The sequence below is a fragment of the Coturnix japonica genome, chromosome 1, assembly GCF_001577835.2.
Source record: "Coturnix japonica isolate 7356 chromosome 1, Coturnix japonica 2.1, whole genome shotgun sequence".
Taxonomy (NCBI): Eukaryota; Metazoa; Chordata; class Aves; order Galliformes; family Phasianidae; genus Coturnix; species Coturnix japonica.
The window spans coordinates 44,917,418-44,942,375 of NC_029516.1; the positions used below are offsets into that span (position 1 = coordinate 44,917,418).

The window sequence follows — 24,958 nt, forward strand, 5'->3', positions numbered from 1 at the left end:
CTCCTATCGCTCTTACCAGCAGCCAGAGGGAAGCTGTAAGCCATAGAGGCCGGGGTTAGAGGAGTCAAAGAGATTGCGAATCCTTGGAGGTGTGTGTCTGCGTTGCCGCTGGCTGGGTTTGCAGCGGTGGGGGATTGAGCCGGTCTCTGACAAGGCAGCGAATCCAGAGCTGCTGTGCTGGGGAATGCTCTGAAATGCTCTCAGGCAGGCGCTGCAGTCAGGCTTCTTGAATTGCTGCAGCTCGTCCCTGCGCCAGGCAGTGTTTCTCTTACGGCTGGTTGTGGTGTTAAACGCTACAGCAATAAAGAGGCTTTGTTGTGGTCTCTGCAACGTTGCTTTTGCCTGGACTAGCAGTGGTCTTTTTGTTGGAATAAATGCTTTCCCTGGAATTGGCTGTGGGGGCATGTGTGGGCACGTGTGTGTGCCGCTGCTTGTGGGTATGCATTGGACACAGCTGTGAACAGGCAATTCTGGTAGGTTCAGCACTTGCCCAAACTTGTTGCATATGAGTGCCAGAATGATGTGCTCGCTGTTGGGAATGCTGGCTGCCGATGTGAGCTTTTGATAGGGCTTGAGTGAAATTAATAGATGCTTTCCAGCCACATGCAGAAATTGTTGCTAACATCTGGCCCAACGCTGTATTTATTCTCAGGAAGTGGTCAACTTTTGGTGCGTTGAAGGAAGAACCAAACTTATAGATCCTGACCAATCTGGAGTGGGACAAACAGTTCCCTTCTCATGCAGCAGGGACCGGCTCATGTGCAACACTGTACTGTGTAATGTATGGATGCAAGTCCTACAATGGCCCATTCCTTAGGAGCTTTGTAATTTTCTTCCTTTGGCATGGGTATCCTGGTTTGTTCCACCTAAGTTTCAGGAGGATCAGTCCTGCTCCAGGCTGGTTATAGAAACACAGAAACCCCGCCCCCCCCCCCTTTCCCTCATCTTCCTCCCATTTATGTCTCTAGTCCAGAATCCCCAAAACCAATGGAATTATAATTTAGTGTTCAAAGATTCAGGCTACCTTTAGGCTCTTGGGAACAGAATGCTACCCTGTTAATAGCTGCTGGGTAGTCATTTCAAAACCATTTCTTTTCAGCAGGCACTACCGTAGCAAATTCCAGCAGAGAACGTGTTTCTGGCCTGCCGTGCCAGTAATCCTAGAGCAGAGTCTTATGTGTGACCTCTTTTGAAATGCCAAAACTATATATTTCTTAAAATTCCAGACAGCACTATTTCTAGGACTTGGCATTTAGAGTGGCAACAGGGTTGTTTATAGGAAGAGAAGGGAAAGGACAGTAGGAAGATGTTGACCTAGCAGCCCTACAAACCTACCGCACTTAATCCACTTATCACTCTGAATTCCTGAAGCAGATAAATGCTGATAACAGTTAAAACACATCACTGACAGGAGCAGCATGTTCTGTCCTCTAGAAATACATCATTGCTGGAAATTGCAAAGCTGTGCTACCATGGGGATGAGTGCGATATAAGAGCTGAGGAGGCCCTCACTGTTCAGCAGAACTCTTCCTTAGGAAGGTAGCTATTCCCTCCCTCCCCCAGCTATCTTGAAGATGCAATTCGGGCCTGAGAAGTGCTGCTGAGCGTGGTTGTGACCCCACATCCCCCAGAGCCACAGCTGCCTGATCTGTGCCTACATATCTGAAATACCAAGTAGGCCCCCAGTGTCTTGTTACCGCTCTTGATTGTCCTTGCTGCTCAGCGTTAAGACCTGTGAGGAACAATTTGCAGCTGAGACCAGCCCCGTGCAACTCATATCAGCGTGTCTTGGGGAGAAGAGTTCCTTTTGGCTAATCTAAGCTAAACCTTCCCTGGAGGAGTGCAGCTGCTGCACCAGCCTTACAAAGCCACACAAAGCCACTTGCTTCTCTCTCCATCTGCCAGGGCTCTCCTCAAGGCACTGGAGCCGGCCCCAGGCTCAGGGGGATAGAGCAGCCACAGCTGTGCACAGCCTCCCTGTGTCAATACTCCTTCCTCCTGAGAACCTGTCCCAGGTTGAACAGGGGGAAAACTGCTATGAACCGAGGGTAGTTTTGGAGCAAGTCTTGCTCATACAAACTCAACAGACAGGGTGATTTTGAATATGCACAATTTCCAGGCTCATCTTGGTGTTAGAACAGACAGCACAGTCATCCCCCACCAGTTTCCACAGTGCAGCACCCAGTGTGAGTGTGAACCCTTGAAGCTGCAGCAACGCGGTTTCTTGTGGTCACTGCAAATGTCTCTCAAGAAGTCTAAAAGGACTTCTCTAGAGACAAGCAAAGACCTCTCAGACATCGGGGTTTTTTGAGTCAGACACTGCTCAGCTGTTGCATTGCAGATGTCTTAGCTAAAAACAAGCTTTCATTGAAATCAAAGACTCTTCGTGAGTGTAGGCGGCAGGATCCTCCCACAAAGAGAGGGTTTTCTTCTTCAAAGGGCTCTCCTTACATTTCCCTACAATAGATTTTTTTAACGTTTTCCTGCAGTGTGAAGCCGATTCAGAGCCAGCATCGTGTGAATCTGAAACATCACAGCTGTTACGGATGAATGCACTGTCTGGTTGTTCTCACTTCTGCAATACAAGTGCCTTTCTCTGAAGTAGCCAAACCTGTGGAAGGGAAGTGTTGGGCAGCAGGGAGTACAGCAGGGCTGTTTCTCTGTGCTGACTGCTGGTGCAGGTACTTGTTTTCCATTTTGAAGGCAAAACAGGTGATCTCATGCTCAAGTGGTTGCATAAAGAATTAGTCTGATAGTGCTCCTCTGTGGTACTGCATGGTAGCCACCGGAATAAGAGAATTTGAAGTGCCCTTTTCCCAAAATCTGGATACTCAGTGCTGTGAGGTATTCAGGGATGGCTGTTCCGAAACAAACGTATAAACAAATTCCTACAAAACTATGGTAAAAACCCTAATGTGCCACTTTTAAGCTTGTCCGTTGCTCCAAAATCAGTTGACTTGTTCAATGAATTTGACTACACTTACCTCAAATGACCTCAAGCTGCATCATCCAAAGCAGGTTTTTCTCTGTATTCCAGCCTGGGGCTTTGGTCACTACAGAAGGTGACGAAGTTTGCTATAAATGTGTGTGATGTTTTATGGTCATTGGAAGACAAAGCTCTGTGCGTTCAAGAGCTTACAGTCTAATCTTTTGACACCTGCTGATACACATAACACTGTGCTAATAGTATAGAGAAATGAACCACAGTGCAGGGAGGAGTCTGACAGAAAAGCAGAAGAGGTTGCATCTGCCAGGAACAGCTTGCCAAAGGCAGCGTGTGTCTGTCCCGCCTGTCCCTGCACAAATGGGAGGGGATCAAACAGCCTTTCAGGCGCAGGAAGACCTCATGAAACACAATCGCTTTTTGCCTTCTGGATCTTCATATCTGGATGCTTTCTTACAGCCTTTTGACCTTACCATGGGCTCTAATCTAAAAGTCATCTTCCTGTTTCTTTGGTTGCTTCACTATGGAGGTAAAAAAGTTTTGGTTTTGGTTTTTTTTTTTTTTCCACTTCTGTTTACTCTCACGTTTGTTCATATGAGAGCATTTCCAGCTGCTATCTTTTGCTAATTTCCAGAGCTCCCCTCTAGGAATTTGCACGCTGCTGCTATTTCTGTCTTTTAAGCATTTCAAAGCTCAGAGAGAGAATCCTTAAGAAAGGGGGAACATGGGAGAAGGGTTATATAACCTAAATAAAATGGTTTGGCTTTTTCCCTGGCATGTTCCTCTCAAACTAACGGCTCCTGGGATACTGTAAGAAGACAGATCTCTCCTCTGCTTTTTTACAGTGGTGCTTTACAATGTCTTGTATAAAAACTGCATTCATGTGTGTTCTGCTGGGTAGAGATGAGGAAAAGGATGGTGATTTATTTTAGAACATAAGGCCCAGAAGAGACTACTCAGGTTATCGCTCCCACTGTGGCTGCAGGAATTTCTCTTGCCTTCTTTCCATAGCATTATATCTAGCACACACAGGACTATGCACTCACAAAGACTGTGTCCCTCAGGACTTCATTGTATCCTAGCTGCTTTTACAGCCAAGAACCCTTTTCTAATGATGTAACCTAAACTCTTCCTTACTCTTAGGCTATTGTACTTGGCCGTGTCATCTGTAGAAGATTTTCCTTAACTGTTGTTACTTCCCCAAAGTCTTTTCTGGACAGTGGTTGTGCCTCCTTCTGTCATTGCACCCCTCAGTGGTCTGCATTCAGTAGCATTGTCAGGGTTGCCTCTTCTGATGCTGGGTCCCTTCACACAAAGGTGGATACCACTGTTCCGATGGAGCATTATTGAATGATGACAGGAAAGCAAGTCTGGCTGTGTTCTGGGACCGCTTTATTAATGCCTTGTTATGATCCTGTTCATAGATGCTGAACCCCAGAGAGTGCCATCAGAACCATGAATGGAAAAGCTCTACTTTACCTCTCTATATTTTTCCCCTTTTATTTTCAAGTCTGTGAAGGAATCCTGATTCCATCATTTTGTGACAAAACTTGAATGCAAGTTTCCAGTTCCCTTCCCTTTTTTAAGTACAGCAATGCTTTGCACAGACCTCCTCTTAAAGGGCTTATTTGTTATGTTCTATCCGCTACCAAATAAATGAATCCAGAGTCTGACGTTAAACCCAGATTTGGCCTGTATCTCAGGCTCCTTATTAGACTCACTCTTAGCATTTTTTTCCTTTTATTTTGCAGAACAGAGAGCAAACTCTGGTGTGGTTCACCATCTCTGCTTATTCATCCTCTCTTGTAACTCCCTACACCATTGCCTTCTGAGTTGCAGTGACAGAATGCTTTCAACAGACCTATGTAAGGAGGAAGCACATGAAGGTCATGGTCTCCCATCTCTCTGCATGAGATACTGTCACATGTAGATACTTAGGATCTGTAGTCTTCCACAAATAGTTCCTGCATCTAGCAACCACTCTTGTGCTTTGCTGCCCATTTACAGCAGCAGCAAGTTGGGAGTGATTAAGCTGTGTCTTACTTCTCATGTCCCCGGTGCTGGGCCCCAGGCACAATATGCAATTTCCTTCCTCACTCACGTTTCAGAGATGCACCTGCTTGCACACAGCATCTTCTTGCTGGTGCAGAGCAGTCACATGCAGGTGTACACACCTGAGCAGAGGATTGTAACTCAGGAGGTACAGAAAACATCCAGTTAGTGTTTGTCATAGAAAATTGCTTTCCTTTTTCATAATTTGTAAGTAGTCTCGCACCAGTGCAAAATCAGTTCACTTCCTGCTTCATTTCCTGTCTTTCTGTACACTGGCGTTTTGCAGAGGAGCTCACGAGGGAAAAGGGGAAGCCTATGATTGCAACAGGCTATCTCAAATCACACAGCAATTACCTAAGAGATGTGGCAGATCACAAGGGGCACATGCTCTGCATCACTCAGTTTCTGACAAGGGCCAGCGCTGCTTGCTCTAGACATGCTTCTCGGCATACATTTATTTTCACCATGTGATCATGTCTTTGGGGCAGCAATTTTCTCCTGACTTACGGTAATGTTAGATGACTGCTAACAATTATCACCCTTACAGGGGGAGATGTCAGTGTACAGCAGAAACCTCTAATCCAGGTTGCACTACTTAAGGAAAAAGTATCCATCCCCTGTGAAGTCGTCTTCCCATACACACCGAAATACACCAGATTTACAATCTTCTATTACTGGATTAATGCATTGGACCAGGAAGTATCCATCTATAGTAAGAAACAAGAAGTAGATATCCCCCCTGGAAAAGAGAATATGACTGCCATCATATCTTACGATTACGAAACAAAGCCGCTTGAAAGCATCTCTTCTACTGGCACATACTACTGCAAAGTCCAATGGGATGACATCCAGATAAAGGGAAAAGGAGTGTTTGTCCTTGTTAGAGGTAAGTGAACAACCAGAAAGGAAGGGCATACAGGTAAAAATCAGCTGGATTTTAAGATGAAAATATGATCTTCTTTTTCTACCCAAGCAAGCTATAAAGTCACACAGGAGTAATGCTTAATCCCCAATATTTAATGCCATCACAGTTGAACGTGTTTTACACAGGTTACCTGTGCCATTGTTCCCAACTTACAGGTGGTAACATGAATATGCAGTAATTTCTACCTACCCTCCACAGGCACTTGGGAGCACCAGCCTTAAAATCAGGATCTAAACAAGGACCAGGTGTTTTTAGTGTAAGTGTCCAGGACACAGCATGGTTTGGCCTTTATCAGTGTGACAGAGATGAATGAAAATGAGGTCAGTGGTTACAGTGCTCACTGTGATCAGATGTACAGGCTGGGTGTTGACTATTGGGGGCTCACAGTCAAACTAGGAGCTCACCCTAATCCCTCCCCTTTTTCCACATGGCTACAAGGTTTCAGTTGTTCCATTGATGAACAGACTGGAAAACAAGGGAGGCCTTCAGGCCAAGATAAGTGCAGTGCTATAGAAACGTGGTAAGAATGTGCATGCTGCTGATTGGCTGGATTTGCATTACTGAATGCTTTATATGAAGAACTACTTAGGGTAAATGTGAAGAGCCATCATGAAAAAGCTCTGCTACACTGGTCAGGGGATGACTGCAGTACCTGCAGTACCCGCTCTGCTATTTCATGTAGCCACCATCTGCCTTTCTCCCCCTATCACTCAAGACCTTTCCCAGCCTCTAACTACCTACCAGCCTTTTTGGCTGCCATATTTAATTCACCTCCCTCTAATCTACATGAAACACAGCTGTTCATACCCCATCTCCTTTGCATCATCCTCCAGCTGTGCCCTGCTGTCTGTTCAGTCAGACTGTGTTAAGAAGCATATATGTGTCTATATAACCTCTGTATTGCTTCTATATTTTAAACTTCCTAGGACTTTTGACCAGAGTTAAAAATACGAGAAGCATAATTTCTGCTCACAGTATGAATCTTTTGCCTTCTTTCCCACAGGTGCAGGGTATGCACAGACCTCTTATGGGCGAGAAATCCTCATTACCCTTACCACTCTTCTGGCTGCACTGAGCATCACTGCAACGGCTCTGCTAGTATGGAAAAGAAAGGCAAGTTATTACCAAATAAAAAACAATACCTGACACGACCCATTCTAGGAATTTATTTCACTTGCTTCTAACTTGGCCGGATTGGAACTCCCCGTGCTGAAATTTTTCTGTGCTGAGTGTCTGCCTCAGGTTTATTTTCTTTTTCTAAGTTCAGTCATTCTGAGAAAAAAGATTACGGAAAAGATAAAGCGAGTCATTGATTTGTCCATTAAATAAATTCTAATAACCATTTTGACTTTGGCATGCTCTGCTTTAGAGCAAGGATCTGAAACAGGGTGGGAAGTCACACCAGCAGTGTACCAAGCAGATGTAGCCTTGTGATGGGTCCTTGGGAAATGGCTGTTTCTGCATGTTTAGTTTGTGTCAGTTTAGCAGCTCAGTTGTCTAAGGGATCCTGTGCAAGGCTGGCTTTCCACGCAGCAGGTCCTGAGTCACAGGGACTCTTGGTTGAGAAGGCCAGTAGCACAGGCTGGAACCATCTGGGTGAGAAAGAACTGAGGGTAAAGGGGAAAACACAAGTGGGGAATAAAAGAGGTGTAGAGCAGGAGAAGAGGAGCTGAAAGTAGAACTGAAAGGTCTAAATGAATCAGGAGCCTTGTGGAATAAATTCTGAGGTTTTAATACTGGAATCTCTGTTGGCCAGGTGAAATCTATTGTTCCTATTACTGCTACCCTCAGATGTTCCTTTGCAATCTTTTGGTTATCTTAAGGCTGGTTTGAATAGACCTGGTGTATTTTAGAACTGAATTTGGGGAATGATAGTTTTTTAGGCATTGTATCCACCCATATTTACTCTGTCAAGCTGCCTTCTGCCATTACAGCAGCAGAGTCTGTGCACATGTTTTTATGTGAAAGCTGTGTTGCTGATGCAGACCTTTGGCTCCAAGGAGCATCAGGTTTCAGCATGCACAGTCAGAGATAGTGAGATTGAACACAGAATGGCAGCAGTTGGCAGACCTGCAAATCTCGTGAGATTTACCTTGCAGGCAGGCAGATGGAGGGGGAAGGAGTTAGAGGCAGAGTGACTAGGCTGGAGATGAGCTCCCACCTCTGCCTGCTTAGACAGCATCTCCATGGGGATAGGACGGAGGCACTGTCACAGCTTGCCAGTTGGCATCTCTAGACTCTGAGGCAGGCCAGCAAGTCTTAGACCTACGGGCTCTCCTTGGGGCCTGAAGAGATCATGCAGTCATTACATTTGCCCTCCTGCTGAACACAGACCATATTTCTCACCACAGCTTGCTCAGACCTGCTGGTTTAAAAATGTTTATCTTTAAGAGAAGCTATTTAGCATCCTCCTTAGTTACTAATGGACTGGAAAGCAGTTCATCGTTTTCATGTGATGTGAATATAATCATCCCACTTCTTTCTGAATTAAAACAGAGATACTTAGCAAAGCTTTCTGCCTTCTCTGCCTTTCTTTTGCTTGCTGAGCAGTGCTAACCCTTACCTGTGCATGAATGAAGCATATTCAAGGAGAAGCCATCCGATGCGAGAAACATTTCAGAGGAAAATACTTTCTTCCTCCAACTCCTTAACTCCGTGCTGGACCTGCCTGTTAGTGTATCACTGACTATATGTCATCATTAATGCCTGCCTGGTGCTTTTCTCTAGACTCTGTGTATTAGCAACATCTTCCCAGCCAAACCTTCACAAAAAAAATCACTGCATTCTGTCTCTCTGAAATTTCTCTTGCATTTTGAACATGGCCCTGCTTTATTCCCCATCCTACAGCATTGTACATGCTGTTAAATGCCTATTCCTTCCATCCTGCTGTCAGTGGTAGAGCCCAGTTTTGCTTTCCAGTGCTTCAGTGTCAGCTGTCAGACTCCTTCCTTTCACTTAATGGTGAGAAAAGCGACTGTCCCGCATTGTGCAGAATGCCAGCATTCCATACTGTGCAAGTACTCAGAGGGTGTGTAGGCAGCTGGCTTTGATGTGACACTGGCATTCATTTCATCCTTGGGGAAATGGTGGTTTTTCCCAAATGTCTAATTCTGTGTATTGTCCTGAGCAGATATTGTGTCCTAAAAAGAACCAGCTAAATATCAGGAGACAGAAGATAGAAACTCGGCCTCCTTCAGCAACCCCACCACCACCTTCTCCTGTTTATGATGTGAGTATCAGAATCACTCTCCATCTCTACATTAATGATACCTATATACCTTGCAACCCCATTTCTGTGCTCTGTCCTGTTCAGCTCCTCTCAGGACTGTGTACGTCACCATCCTGTTCCCAGTGCCAAAGCTTCGCTCCATGCCCTGTGCCTTTCCACTGCCAGCAGCATACAATTGAGCAGCGAGCATGGGGCCAGAGAGAGCTTTAGGCATTGGAGGTAGAAGGACCTCTAGATGTCAGAGTGGAAGACTGGACCTCAACCTTGCTTGTAGTGCAAGTGTCTCAAGGACATGGTTTTCTCAGGTGGAGATGATGATTCAAGGAAGTGGTGGAGAGAGAAACTCCCCCGCCAACAACTTTTTAGAGGTTCTGCTGTGTTTTCTGCTTTGCTGGCGTCAGTGGCATGGAACACTGCAGCCCTGAGCTGGCTGACTAGCGGTCTGGGGGCAAAGGACAGGAAGAAAGCAAAAGGGTACTTTTTTGGAGCATTTTCTTTTTCACTGCTTTGAATGCAGCCAATCTCCTTTCTCCATTCCCCAGAATGAAGAACACTGGCTGCTGCCACTCTTTGAGCCCAGTAGTGGCAGTGTCATAGGTAATAGGATTGGCGTGGCTCTCCTGAAACGTCAAGCCCAGACCTTGACTACCTCAAGTAACCATGACCCCTAATCACATTTACAGCCCATCCAGTTCTATTTAAAATGTATTGCTTTTTTTTTTTTTTTTTTTTTTTTTTTTTTTTTTTTTTTTTCCCCCTTTGACTCCCATGGGAGGGCTGCTTTGCTAAGAAGGGAATGATTTATTTCATTTGTTTATTTCTTTTCCACATGGTATGTGGGACAAATGAGGAGGAATAAAATGAAAGTGAGAAGGATGTTGCCTGAATATTAGGAAACCTTTCTGACTGTGAGGTCTGTAAGGGCTGGAAAAGTCTCTCCAAGGAAAACCTGTAAGCTCAGCTGCATGAATCATTTAAACTAAACAAAGCAGAGCTCTGGAGAATGTACTGCAGAGAGGAGCAAAGCCCTGCCAAAGAGACATGGAAATCTGATAGGGGGAAGATGTGAAAGCAAGGGCAGGCCTGCCCCCTTCTTGTTCACACATCACTGAGTGGGGGCCACTGCTTTGTGGCCCTTCAGTTTCTGGAATGGAGGTTTAGAAGAAAGCACTATATATGGTACGTGATATGTTTATTCTGTGTAAAAAGAAAAGCTTTGGGTAAAGGATGTTGCAGGTTATAAACCTTTTCATTTGTATCCAGTAATTTCTTTTTAATTCTGTCTTTTAAAAATCCGAATGGGTAGTTTCCTGCTGAAGTGGATGATTTCTGCAAGGAGACAAAAAAAAATTCAAATCCATTTCTCGCTCAGTCGGCCTCGTCATGCATCCTTAGCTCCATCTTAATTACATGTTTCATCATGTTGTTCTGTTCAGGAGGCCCCACTAAGGCTAATGCAGCAAGCCAGCAGAGCCAGCCTTAGGCACAGGCAGTCCCAGTAGCTGGCTGGGCTCCTGTGCTTCCACGAGCCCTATGGACCTGGCCCATCCAGCCTTCCCCCATAGCCCATTAGCCGCACACCAGCTGTGCAGGGCTTGCAGCCAGCCCAGTGTGCAGGGCAGGCAGCTCAGCCCCCTTTGGCAGAGCGGCAGGCAGCCTCAAATCATGTCATGTATGCCATGGGGTGTGAGCCTGCCCCACAGAGCAGCTGCTGTGACTCGTTCAGGCATGAGGCAACAACTACTGCAGCAGATGCAGGGCACGGTGAGAGCAGGGCTCTGAGATATTATGGGAAAGGTAATGGGGAGGAGAGCGTGAGCCCGGGGATGGAGAACGTACTCTGTGAAATCCTGTTGGTGTTTAACTGGGCTGCTGAACACATAGTGATTAATTCCTGGGGAAGAGAGGAACAGATTTCTATCTGCGGTCAGCTCTAGAGGAAGCTAAGGCAAGGAAATGGTGTGGATGAATGGAAAGTCACTTCTACTGATGAGATGGAGATCAGAGATAAGGTGAAGGGACAGGAGGCCAGCATGTGCCAGATGTGCTGTCTGTGGGGGGAAAGCAGAAGGTTCAAGTCTGGAAAAATGTCAGGAAGCCACAGTGTTCTAGCGGGCCTGGAGCTTGGAGCAGACACAGCAGACAGCAGGACTGGACATACAGCAAGGGCTTGGAACTGGCTGGTGCACTTGTTAAATGGTCTGTGCTATCTTCCCTGGCAGCAAGGCTTGTCCCTGGCACAGAAAGGCTCCCAGCACACCTTCTGCAAAGCCATTCTGCTGCACGTTGCTAGGAGCGAACACTCTCCCCACCATCTCTTCCAGGTGTCACCTTATGGTCCCTAAAGGAGAGTGTATGCAGTGAAAAGCAGCCTGAGTACAAAGTCCCTGTAGTGGGGGTAGCTGGACACCTGCTTTGTGCCACTACACTGCCAAGCACTGCAAGGCCTCTTTGCCCTCCTTCAGCCCCAGAGGAGTTCATTGTACCACCTGGACCGAAACCTGTATTTCCCTTCATTTTCCAGCTTAGGTGCCTAGTTAATGAGCAGCTTGGAAATAACAATCCAAGGGCCTTGCTTTGCCTGCTTTACACTTCAAACAAGCTTTTTTTTTTTCAGCAGCAAACAGAGCTCCTGCAGCGCAGGCGAGTTCCAGAGCATTGGAGCTTTTTGAGAAGGCATCTGCCAGCAGGGAGGAGAGGCCTGCGTGCTACCACTGTGACAGTAGCAGGTGCTCAGTGACCGTGTACAAGTAATTGATTTGCAAATGGCAGTTGGAGACACTAGCCTTCCAACTGGCCTGCAAAGCATTGTCAGGAGCCTCCATGGGAAGGAGAACCTGCAGAAAGAGGGAATCTCTTTGGGGGTTTAAGCACTACAAGGTTGCGTCTTGCTTGTGAGTGGCTTTGGACTAGAGCAATGAAAAAGGCTGCCTGTCATGTCAACGGGATGCAGAGTCAGGCTGTTAGGAGCACAACACATGGGACAAGGTCCTCGCTGCAAGCATCACAAAGAGAACTGAAAATGAGGAAAGGGAAATGGGATTTTCTGCGCACACGTGCACACAGAAGTAGTCGGGAGCGTGTGCTCTAGGCCAGTGGAATCTTGTGAGAGGGACATGGTCAAGTGAAGTACATTGACTTCCTACCAGAGGAGGAGGAGTGGAAATGGGAGAGCCACGTGGAGCTTCTTTCACTGTGGCCCTTTCTTGATGGGTGCTTGCTCCCAGCCCCATTTCCAAATGCTGCTCTGCTATCATCTTGTCCTGTTCACACCGCAATCCTGCTGGCCATGAACCAGAAAGATGCTGAACTCTCGATGAAACTATGGGGGTCAGATGACTGTCAGTCCCAGGAGAAAGCCCCTCTATTTTGCTGGTCACCTTTGCTGTGTTGCAGGGCTCCTTGCTCCCTTCACAGTCTCTCCACTAATACCATCTGCCCCTCTTATGGCTGAGCTCCTCCCATCTTCCTGTTGCCAGAGAAACAGCCACCTTGGCAACCTGCTGTCATCCTTGAAACACACATGGAAAAGTCCTCCTGATTGTTATGTTTGATCCTTCAGGCAGATCTGGAACATCACTCAAACTGACATGCATCTCTTGTGACATGATTACCTGGGGGACCAACGGGTGCATACACATGTAGAACGTGTGTGTGTTTCTCTATATCCATGTGGGACCACAGATATGTCTGTGGGCCTGCAAGTGTATTGATTTTTCTAATAATTAATTGTTATTATTATTCTTTACTCACTCTAAGAAGAAAAGACAGTTCTAGCTTGGAAAAAAAAAAACAAAAAACAAACCAGGTAATAAATGGAAAACATGCCTATTGTAGGATTTCCTGTTTTCAACAGCCATGTACTTCAAGACCCCAGACTAGCCTTCCTTCTCATCACTGTGTGCCCAGAACAACCTCTGGCAGTTAGGCACCCAAACACTCTTGGAGAGATACATCTTGCTGCCTGTTACTCGTGGTTCCCTTTGAGCACCACAGACAGAAAGGTCTTTCTTTTACATTCTGGGACAGTTTGGAGGGAAGCGGGGGCACTGGCACTGTTCTCTTCTGCCTTACATTGGATAGGTAATGATAGGTAATGTCATAACCTTTGTCTTTCAGCCTGAAAAAGGAAGGTGATGAAGTTTTAGGGCAAAAATGATTTTATTTTTGTGCAAGACACAAACTTCAGAATTTTGGAGGTCAGGTGTTCCTCAGAAATGGCAGGCACGAGATGAGGAATCAGATATGCTTAACCCTAAGCATTTTATGTAAACCCTACCCTTTTCTCTCTTCCCTTTCCAGTGCCTGGATTCGCAGCAAGTTGAGGTCTATTCTGTCCTCGAGAACAACACGAAGATCCCAGAACATAGAAAGAGTCCTCCAGGCAAGGTAAAGGATGGGACTATGTTCTTGGAGAATTCTCTTTTATTCTGGAAAACTCAGAGGCACCATGGCAGTAGCAGGTAGTAAGTGTGTCTGTAATTTCCCTACTTCCAGCCCCACTGAAAGAAGAAAATGGGACGTGACATCCACTCACCAGCTGGGCTGCACATGTAGTGTATCTTCCTGCTTCTGACAGAACCCCTTCTCCTTCAGTGTTACTGGTTCTGGCAGTCCTGGCCTCATACAGATGCGTTGCTGAAAGGTATTGAGAAGTTTGGCACTGCTCCCTCTAAATGGCCCAGACATTCATGGAGAGTTGGTCCGATGCTGTCCCCCGCTATTGCCCTTTCCAGATTGTTTAGGCAGCCAAGAAGTCCTACAGTGTAGAGGAATCTGTGCACTAGGGGCAGACCCAGGACACAATTTTACTCTGGCAGTAAGTACCTGAGAGCCATGTCCTGGTAAAAGAAGGTAAGATGGTCTAAGCAGAGGCAGGAAAAGGCAGTATGACTATGTCTTCTATCTTCTTGCTCAGCTGAGAGTTACGAGTTAGAGACGAGGAACTGAATCCACTCATAATGAAAGTAGCAGCAACTTGGAATATGCAGGCATGGATCAATTGTGGGGGCCATATGGTGTAGAATAGAGGCTCACACAGCCCTGTACCCTGCCCTTAGCACAAGTATCAGATGTTTCTAGGGACAAAACCCCAGGGAACACTTCCTTCCTGCCCTCAGATCTTTGTTGCTCATTTCCCCTCCAGAATTCTTATCTACTTAAAAAGTATTTTCACTCTTATAACACTGGAAAAATTTTATGAAAAATGTCTCCTGCTTCTCCCTCTAATGTCCTGCTGCAGGGAGTTCTCCAGGTTAACTATGCAGTGTGGAGCCTGCAGCCAACTTTGGATGGCACTATCCCTCTGTTTCATGATGGACGGTATTTTCCAGTGTCTGAAGCACTTTCACAAATCTGATGGTATAGAATCAAGTGCCTTCTTCTTTGTCAGAGCTTGTTGCATGTGTTCTGCTTCCAGCACCAGTGCTGTGGCTTTAATGCGGTGGTAGCAGAGGCAGTGGCAGGTATCTGATTACTGCAGTTGATTACTGAAGGAAAGAATAGGTTCTTTTATATAAGCTGTCTTATACCACAGTACATCTTATGTTCTGGAAGAGACAGCACCCTTGCTCTTGTGTTCTTCCATTTTGAGCTCATTGGGTAGGAAGATCAGTAAGTCCAGATTCCTCTTCTCTGTCCTATTTATTTGTCTGTATACCTTTATCAGCTGCCCCCTTCTAAACGATTCAGTCTGAATGAGGAGATGCAGTACATGTCTTTTTTCCTACCACAGAGTTGTCTGGGCTGTGCTGAATCACCTGTGTGTGGCCCACATCACTGAACTGCTGCTTTAGGGGCCAGCAGACTTGTGGGAACAAAGTGGGAACAAAGCAACGAAAGAAGAGCAAAGGAGTATCTGTGTGCAAGTGGGTCTGGCTCTTGTGGTCTCAGCGGGGGAGAGGTAAAGATTGAAAAAGAGATGGGAGAAACAAAGGAGAGGAGAGCAAAGAGAGGTGATAGGATGAGCTCTCACTGCCATGAGCAGACACTTCTTAGTGTGTTCAGTCTTCATGTTGGTCAGACATGGGGAGCTGTGAGCGGCAAGGCTCCATCACCCCCACTGCTGTGTCCCACCTCAGGGTTCTGCTTATCCTCTCCAAGTGAGGAGAGTGGAAAGGTTCTTCTGCAGTAGGAGCAAGTGTGAGGACTGGAAGAGAATGTCAAGGCCTTGGGCTCTCTGTGCAGTGAACAGTGATTTAAAATGGAAAAGGTGGGAGAATTGTATTAATCTCTGAAATCGTTTCACAAAAGCCAGGAATGAGTTTGGTTCCCCTCAAAGGGACACAGCCTTCTCTGCACAGGTGAGTTTGACTGTGTTTCTCACTGCAGTGACGAGCCTCTTGATCAGCTTCTCACTCCATCATCCTGGGCTCTGGCCACCTGGTATGCTCATCCTCTAGCTGCCCATGTCAGAACCTAATAGGGTGTTTTCCTAAGAGCAAAACTTGTAGGTCAGTGGGTTTGGGCTGGAGCAGGAATCTTGGGTTGCTGAACTGCGGCTGAGACTCACTGCAGAGAATCACTACCAACCCTTGGTGCACGATGCTACATGTAAAGTGAAGCAGCACAGAGAGCACTTGAAACAAGAGCATTTGCAAGCTGTTGCATTGTGCTGACAGCCAGACTGGGTGGCAAGGGGTTAATCCTCTAGTGTCTGTTCCTGCTGTGGAGGTGCCTGCACTCAGATTTGTAGACTGTTTCCCTTTGGCGGTGGCAACAGAGAAGAAGCTAGTGTAGGTAGGGCTCCATTCACCCTCTGGCATTCCAGCTACTCGCTGTATAACCTTGCTTACAGCAGGCCTGTGCCACGCGGCGCTTAAAATATCAGTCTGTCAGCGCCTTGTCTGCACAGGGAACAGTTGTGAGGAATAGACTCAACTGTTGAAGAAACAGGATTGGGGAGGTCAGGGAATTCCTCCTTCACAGAATCCAAAGTGATTTATTTTTTTTACTGAGTCCAATTTTCCCTCCCCTCCTCGTCTGACAGCTTTTTGGGCAAAGAGTGACAAGTAAAGGAGGCATCTTTATCCCTTGGGCTGGATTAGTCACGTTTGTCTCTTTTGGAGCAACATTTTTCAGCACAGCGGCTTCCGTTTCAGCAGATCACTTATAGCCATTTCTAACAGAACAAACGTCAGTGTCTGCTGATTAAGAATTAATTCATCTTCTTTTGAATAATTTTCCTCCATTTCTTTTTTCTCCTTTTCATCATTCTGCAGACACCTAAGAAGCAAGAAACTCTAGAAGAATACAGTGATATACTGTATGAGAATATCTAAGGGAAAAGCTGACCCTGTGTGGATCAGACATCTTCCTGCACAACAGAACTACCTTCTACACCCTCAGTTCTCTGCGAAGACCCAGAGTGACTTCAGGGCACAGACATGGGGGACTTGTGAACCTTGGGCTCCCTCCAGATTGCCCTTCATTAGCAGCAGAATGCATCTGTTCAAATCCCACGGGTGCTCAGACTGTATTTATGCAGCAAAGCTATTTTGCAGCAAAGCTGTTTGATGCAAAAGAAAAGCTGTTTTTTGTTGAGCAGTCACATGTATCTTAAAAATGGTGCAGATGGGATCTGTGCAGGTTTCTCTCACCTGGCCTGGCTGAAATACTTGAATACCTTGTGTAAGTGGTATCACAGCCCACAGACCTCCCTGCTTGCTGGCCTGATCTTCAAATCCTGACCTGCAGCAGTGCATCTGATCCGGTGCCTATGGCTTTCCTGACACAGCCATCAGGCCTTCGTGCATAGTTTAACAAAGATCCAAGCATCCACCTGCCCATTTTTCCTTTAACCCCACAGTGAAACATGCTTTCTCATAATCTGCTAATCCCATCAAATTGTCACATATGCCTGCTGTGACCATACTCAACTGACTCAAATCAGTGTCTTGGAGGAAATGCTTTCCCTTCAGCAATATCAGCAGTATTGGGCGAGGGATGGATGCATGAACAGAGATAAAAATGGAGTTGAGGAAGACAGAGAGAATATCCGTGCCTGCCAAGATGTCTCAGAGGCAGTGACCCCTCCAGAACAAGCAAAAGGAAAAGCTGGGAACTGAGGAAACACTCTTGCTGGGTTGTGTAATCCAAACAGTTGTGGGGTCACATCCCAGCCCAGAGAAGTTCAAGCTGATCTCCCCAGTTTGCTGTTCTTTTTGGCAATGGGCATTCTTACTGTTCGGGATTTTGAATTTCTGTGGGAGGAGGTTTGGTATCTCTGTCCCACCAAAATCCATGGGTTTGCCTTTGTTTCAGCTGGCCATTTTTTTTCCACAACAAAGATAGAAGTTTTGTTGTGCTATGTTTTCTCTTATAGATTATTTGGGAAGATAGAGCAGTTCTCAAACTTAGAATGACCAGAGCGAGGAGAGAGACCCTCGTGGTGAATTTTCTATCCAAGCTCTTTTCTCTCCTGTCAGCTGGAACTTTCCAAGCCTTTGTGCTGATGCATATTCTAGTTCTGGTAGGGAAAAGGTTACATTTAATATCCATATAACACGATCAAACCAGCGGATCAAAAAGCTGAGGCTGTTTTATCTCAGATTAAAAAACAACAACAAAATAACAACCAAACAAAACCAACCCAAAATAAGAATACGTAGAATAACTTGAGAGGAATCATAGGAACCTCTTTAAAGAAGAAGATCAAATTAAAACGGAGCTCCAGGGTCATAGGACCCTCTCTAGTTGAAGATAATGTTGCTATGCATCAGAGATAGAGGCTATGGAAAATGTCTCCAGGGCCTCCAACCTTCCTATACTATGTTTAAAGAGATAATCCGCTTATTGCTTTGCTCTTTTTATTAGAAGAGATTTCAGGCATGCAATTTGGACTTTCTTTAACCACAGGAAAACGCTTTTTCTCTTCCCAGAGTTGAGGAATTCATTTCTGAAAGAGCAATAGACAGTGTTTCTCTCTAGACTCGTCTACCAGTTGTTAGGTGATCGCAATAATTAGAAATAGAAATGTTGGAACTCGGCAGTTTTGGTATTTAGTGATGGGACCTGAAATAGCGATTGGGATAAAAACATTTCTCAGAAACAACAACAAAACAGGGGACTGTGCAGGTATAATCTTTCCTTTCCTTAACAGATCTGAAGAAATGATGAGATGAAATATGAATACGTTCTGGTGTGGCAATAAATTACTCCGAAGAAGCTGGTGGTTGAGATGAAAAGTGTTAAGCTTTCCAAATAATGCTGCTTGTTTGGTTTGGTTTTGCATGTTTTGCCTTCTAAATGTTATACATACTAAAAATGACAGTGCTGCAAATTTCCTGGCAAAGACCTCACTTTGCAGTGAAGTGTTTTGCTTCGCCTTTCCGTTAAATAGTGTTCCCTCCATTTATGTCTGAACAATTCTATATATTAAGTAGCAGAAGGTGTTTAAAATGAAACAGAAGAAGAATGGTATTTGGAATAGAAAGACTATTTCAGAACAGTCAGTGCTCAAGTACTGAACGAATCCCAACCGGTTCTGATCAATCAAGTGAAGAAGTAAAAATGTCCAAGAAACGCTGAAAGTCTGGGGATTTGGGCTGTGTGCCAGAGCCTGTCAAAGTCAGGAGGAGTTGCTGTGTTGATTTCAATGGGTTTGGGATTGGTTCTGCCAGGCTAAAAGACTGCTGCTTGAGAAAAAGGAAGCTTGGAAGCCGCGTAGCCTGAAGCGAGTATCGCTTCTCCAGCGCTGTGCTCTGTGGGCAGCCGCCCAGAGTGTGTGAGAGAGAAAGGCGTAAAGCAAGAGATGGTGAGAGAAGAGTTGTTTTTAAATGGTGCAGAGTTTTCCAAGGAGGTATGAGGAAATGCCCTCTGGCACGGGTAGGAGAAACCAGTGAATATAATTTATATAATATTGATGCTGTTTCTTTATAGCAAAGGTTTGTTCAGGAAGAAAAAAAAAAAAAGGCAGTCGTTTGCTCTTCTTGTCTGTACGGTCTCTAAGAATGGATGCAGAAGAGATTGTTTTTTAAGTGTGGAACAATATAAATAATAATAATGAAACGTACAAAGGAGAAGCTAAGGATTAGCTACCCCTGCTCCACACAAGTGAGACTTGATGACGGACTATTGTGTTTATTCCTGAATTGAATGCTGAGAATGGATTCCTCTCAAAAACGATGTCCCTGAGGGCCACAGCTCTGCTGGCTTTCCCCAGCGTGGTGCAGTTACACACAGAACATGCTCTCAGGTTGCAGAGCTGTAATCTTTGATTCCCAGGTGGTGGGAAAGCTAAGAGAAATTACCCCTTTGTATTGACAGGATTTCAGGAAGTGGAGATGTTATCAAAATAAGCAGAGGTACAAGGTGGAAAATGCACTGTTTTCTTGTAAAGGAGGTGTCCTATTAACACAGGACCCTTTATCCTCTGTACCAAGAGCAAGCTTTTGCTCCTAAGATGCAGCTTCTCACTGTGATGATCCTCTCCATGTTGTCTTAGCTGACACTGCTCTAAGTGTGGCAGTTGGTGGCACTGAGGCCATCCTGTCCCTTTCAAACAATCCCTTCACAACACTTTCCAGCAAGTCCTACTTTCAGAAGGCAAAAAGCTGAGTGCGTGTGAGTGGTTCACTGCTTTCATCCTTTTTGGTAGAGAACAAACTCTTGCATGGGTGCTGTTTTCTGGTATGAAATACACCAACCATGTTTTGCCTTTTATCTGTAGACAACAAAGAGCTTGTTGTGATAGGTGACTGAAACAAAATGCATGACCAAGGTGTTGTCCATTGTGTTCTCTTTCACTGCTTCTGTCTTCTGATCATCATCATCTCTCTTCTCAGGGGTATCGTTGACATTAAACACTTCTATGGTAGGTGTCTGAAGATCTAGCTTGGGCTGAGTCTTTTTAGAAGAGGAGGAAGTGGAATGGCTACTGCAGCTCTGTTTGGACCTCTGTCCCACCCAGCAACGCCCAAAGGACCAAGGGCACAAGTCCCTGCTGGGTGGTCTCTCGGCAGAGTCTGTTGTTTCTCCAGTCCTCAGCCATGCGAGGGCTGTGACCTTGTGCGTCAGGGATTTAGGGAAGGCGGTGAGTGAAGCCACCAGATGGTGCCCTAGGTCCTCTCTGCTCCCTCTCCTGTCCCCTGCCTGCCCGCATGCCCCTGGAGGCCCCCAGCCTCCCGAGGTGGGCACCTGGAGCCACGTAGAGCCGCCCCAGCCAGGGCTGCCTTCTGCCTATGTAGATGGTGCCTCTGGCCCAGCACAGCTCTGCACTGCAGCCCAAGGGCCACCACCAGCCCCTGAGACGTGATGAAGACAGTTCCCCTCCTTTGCACCCATGACATAAGTGCATCTCCTGGAGCTTTGCTTTTCCTTCTGAAATATGTGGCTTGTGTTCCATAGCTCTTGGCCACATGAAGGTTGAGATATACAGCTGGTAGGGCCCGGCAGGTCGGCTCCCCTGCTTTGAGCAGTCAGAATGTAATTGCCCAAATTGGAACAGCATGAGAATGGAAAAGCTAACATATGGGCTTCTTTGGAACGTGTCTTAAGGTAACCAGTTAGAGCCTCTGTTTTCTATCCCATCTGAAAATCTGTTAGGCCTGCAATTTGGGGCAAGGATTTCTGAGTGCTCCCAGGGGTAATAATTGTACCCAAAATACATGTGCTGCAGTTGCGAGGGAATTAGCCTTGTAACGCCACCAGCGGTGCTTTATGCTGACACATGCCATTAAAATCAAAGATGTCAAGTGTCCTTGCAAGGCTCAGTGTGATATTTCAGCTTCATACATGAGGAAACGGAGACTCGGGAGGTTAAATGACTTTTCCAAAATTGCAGAGGGTCAGAAGTAAAGTCAGGAGCAAGAATCAGCTTCCTACGTTCTTATTCAGATCAGGCTGTCAGGGTGGGAGCCAGTAGCTGGGTAAGCTGGAATTATTAAGCTCCTTTCAGATTTATAAAGTATAGGGGAAAAAAGTCTCTTCCTGGGTCTCCAGCACCCGTTTCAGCAGCACTCTTTTTTCATTGTTGGTTTCTTATGCAGGTATTGATTGGGGCTGCCATTTGACTGGCTGAGGTCTGCTCACAGGGGTCACCAAGCTGCAGAAGTTACTGCTCTCTCTGATGGAGGTATCCACCATTTTGGCAATAAGGAGAGCTCGTAAAAGCCAAATTACCATGGAAAGCCCAATTACTTATGCTGTAATTCCCCAAATAAATGTTTATGGAGGGGACGTGATGAGTTACTGCACATCCATCTCAGAAGGTCTTAACTGCTGAAGAATCTCCTGGGCTGGTGGAGGGGGCTTAGGGCAGGCAGAGCAAATGGCTGTGGCTCATCACAGCACAATGCTCAGGGATGAGAAGATGGGGAAGCCCTCAGCCCCAGCACAGAGCTTCCCGGGGAAGACAGAGGTGCAAAGAGAGGTGCTGCAATCATTCTATGAATGGGAATGCTTGCCATTCTTTTGATCATTCGAAAGAAGCCGCAGCCGCGATGTGATGTAATTCCTGCTTGGCTGGATTATTTATTCAAACAGGGCTGTGCTGTGTAAGCACGTGGCGAAGAGAAAGTAAAACTTCAGCTCAGCTTTTGCTCTCTGGGGATTTCTGTAGGCTTTCAAACTCACTGAGGTCAAGGCAGGGTCTGAGCCTGGAGCACAGCGGCTCTTCAGAACAGCTCTGTGCAGCCCTGCTCTGCTAGGCAGTGTGAGAAACGCAGCTATGGGTTCTGGAGAAATCAGTTTAATAAGGGAACTGTAGCTCCTCTTCTCCTGCCCAGTAGATTTAAAATAATCTCGCTGCCCATAAAAATCAGGTTAGCTATTTTGGGTTCGTGTAGAGCTAAAATGAATGCAGCATCTCTCATTTCCAGTCATGATAAGTCACTAGATATCAATTCTTAATTGCTTGATTAATCTTGAATTTTCAGAGCTGACACTGCCTGTCCTACCTCCAGAGAAAAGCTACATTTAAAAGAAAGAAAAAAACACTTTCCTCTTGATCAAGACCAAAAAACAAATGCAAACCTCACAAGGTAAGCACATGAAATGAGAGAGGTTTGTGGCAGGTGTTTTCCTGAGACAGCCATTAGGCAGAGTGTGAGTGGAGCAGCCAGAGGTCCCTGAGATACAGGGAAGTGATGGACTCATTTCAGTGTGTGCTTCAGCAGTTAATTACAGGACAACCTCAAACCCAGATATTAGTGCACTCGTGTTTGCTTGTGTGTGTTAGGCCATGGTATTCATTCTCATAAATAAGTAGAGAGGTTTCCTTCACAGAGATCATTACATTTTTACCTATAGAAAAGCTGTTTAAGGTCAACAATTACAGTAGATGATACCTTTGCGTGCTTTGTGTATGCTTGGACTGATAATTATCACTGCAGTGCCTCCCTAAGGGTGTTGTTAAAAAAAATCCAGACCCAGAAAGGAAAGGGAAGATGTTCAAACTCATTAAAGATCATTTATAAAATTGTCTGGGCTTTTTTTTTTTATTTTTAATTTTCCTGTTAAAGCATCGTGTGTGTGGCACATTCAGGATGAACAGCACCATGGGGCATTGCCCCTTGCTTGGCCACACCGTGCTGTAGGTCTCCTATTTTGTGGTGGCACAACGTGCTGTAAAGGTGGCAAAGGTGTAAGTTCAGGCTGGCTTTCCTACCGTGTTAGAAAAGGAAATACTTTGATCTCTTCACTCTAATTAAGGAATAATAAGGCTCTGCCTTTTTCTCTTTTTTTCCCCATCTCAATTAGCTGCCATCTACAGATGCTACAGACTCCTTGGAAGAGGTAGGTGCTGTTAGACAGTCAGAAGTGGGACATGCCCAAGGCACACTGTCCCCACCTAATCCCCTCCTGCAGTCACTGCTTCTTGGTCACCTTCCATGAATTGGGTGATGGGAGCTCCTCTGGGATGCTGTCATGCAGATCTGTAGATTAATACTTCCTTGGTTTAATTTCATTTACATTGATATCATTTACACTCCCTCAGACAACCCTAATCAGTCTTTCTCGCTCCCTGGTGTTTCTGCACCCCTGAAGTTCTTGTATGCAATTCCCGTGATGCTCTTCACAGTTGTTATTTGGCCAACCTACACACACTGTAATCCCTTCCAGCTTTTTTTTTTTTTTTTATCATTTTATGTTCTTATTTTTTTATTTCCCTCCAAGTCGTTGACATCCAGCTTGTACTGAGCTGTCCAGATCTAAACATGTCTTCAAACCATGGTCTCACCGCTATATTAAAAAATGGGACTATTGCCTGTATCTCTGAGAAGAGGTCTCTGCCTTTACAACCCCAAATTAAATTAACTGCATGATTTTTGCTGCCATATAACATTGCAAAAACATATTAAATCTGCTGTCTACTGTCTCCCTGAGGTCTTCTGGTATTTCTGCTTTCAGTACTTGAGCACAAATGATTCCTCTCTTCACCTCAGTTCCTGCCTTTCAGAAGCTCGCATGTTGTGCCTCTCAGACACGTGGGATTGCTCAGGGTTCCTCTCTGAGGAACAGTGGTGTGACTCCTTACATAGGGGGGAATGCTTTCTGTGTTTCAGTATGAAATAGTTTATTTCCACTGTTTCCCTCCAAGCTGTCCCATGACGGTCTGTTCCAATGCAAACAGAAGATACATTACTCCTTTTGGTTTGCAGATATTCCTATCTATAGCTGTGTCTGTATGTTAACCTGCCTCAATCTGCTGGAGCTTTAGGACCACAGGTTGAAATCTTCCTATGGGCGCCTCAATACTCTGAAATTAACTTCCCAGGGAAATAAAGTCTAGCACAGAAATTGCCATCGTCCTCATTTTGCTTGGTATGAATACAGAGCAACAAGAATAGAGGAGAAAAAAAAAAAAACCCAAACCAAAACACCAGCTCACAAGACCAAAACACTGCTCTGCACTTCATTTTCTTCCTGGGCAGGGAACAAGACAAAGAAAACCAACCCCCACGTGTGACAGATGTTACTTGGATCAGTTAATGTAGTCCTAGGCTGTACTCGAATATTATGATTATGAAAACAGCATGAGAATCGATACAAAACAAAATATGTTTTATCATATTCTGTTTCATAGATAAGAGAATCTGGAAGAATCAGTTAGAGAAAGCGAGACAGTGTTGTTGTCATAGCTGTGATGGTCTGAAGATCCCAGGGAAGCACGGTTTGTGGAGAAAGGTAATATCTTTTATTAGATCAGCTGATATGGCTGGAAAAAGCAAACAAGCCATTGGGCTCAGGGTCTCTTTATCAGATCTGACAGAAAGCAGCAAAATTCAGGCTAACTACAGGCTAGATGCAATTGTTCTTAGTTTAATCTAATTATATTAATCAATTTGACCACTTGAGAGAGAGAAAAAAAGAGAAAAAAAAGGGAACACCTATGGAGTGCAAAGGCGCGTGAGCAGGAGTGAGTAACAAGCTGATGGCTCTCTGCTGCACCATGAGCAAGGAGAGGGTTGAGATTTACCTTCTGGGAGTCTTTTGCTGGTCTCCTCTGGGATAAGGACTGAGGATCCCGAGTTGTTATTTTCCAGCACATTCTGCTAATGATGAGTATGTGTTCCTCTACTTTATTGTCTGTCTGTGTGCACCCGTTCTCAGATGGCAATTAGTTGGTTTCACTCACATGGCTTCTGTGGGGGTATCTCATCTGCCGGATGAAGTGATGAACTGTAGATTTGGGACAACTCTGCGCAGGAACAAAGAATTTCGGTGGTTTTGCTGTGCGAAGAAGGGCATTGATTATGCTGTCTGTGGAGCGGTGCTGGCATATTTCATGTTTGATGCTCTGGCGGGATCTGGTTCTATTTCATGTGTTTTCATCTGCAGATTTGCTTCCTGTAATGAGCTGGGAAAG

General features: G+C 45.5%; 2 protein-coding genes across 8 annotated transcripts in view; one reads left to right on the forward strand and one right to left on the reverse strand.

The window, feature by feature from the left end:
* On the forward strand, positions 1-24,462 carry NFAM1 (NFAT activating protein with ITAM motif 1). 7 transcript variants are annotated; one of them, XR_004307108.1, is made up of 7 exons: positions 1-3,473; positions 5,544-5,882; positions 6,925-7,034; positions 9,052-9,150; positions 13,453-22,130; positions 22,849-22,884; positions 24,176-24,462. XR_004307108.1 is itself a non-coding variant. In XM_032444513.1 (6 exons), exons 1-6 carry the CDS (start codon positions 3,197-3,199, stop codon positions 13,654-13,656), a joined length of 921 nt encoding a protein of 306 aa, XP_032300404.1. In that variant the 5' UTR covers positions 3-3,196; the 3' UTR covers positions 13,657-19,052. The 7 variants fall into 7 exon arrangements, 2 of the variants coding, with proteins under 2 accessions (XP_032300404.1, XP_032300401.1); XR_004307102.1 differs by having other exon boundaries at positions 13,453-22,884; XR_004307107.1 differs by having other exon boundaries at positions 22,849-24,462.
* Positions 22,087-24,958, reverse strand: part of LOC107313374 (translation initiation factor IF-2-like) — a 9,145-nt gene continuing 6,273 nt past the window's right edge. Inside the window, exon 3 of the mRNA XM_032444986.1 lies at positions 22,087-24,949. Coding sequence (XP_032300877.1) covers positions 24,844-24,949 — 106 coding nt within the window. The 3' untranslated portion in view covers positions 22,087-24,843. The remainder of the gene's footprint in view (positions 24,950-24,958) is intronic.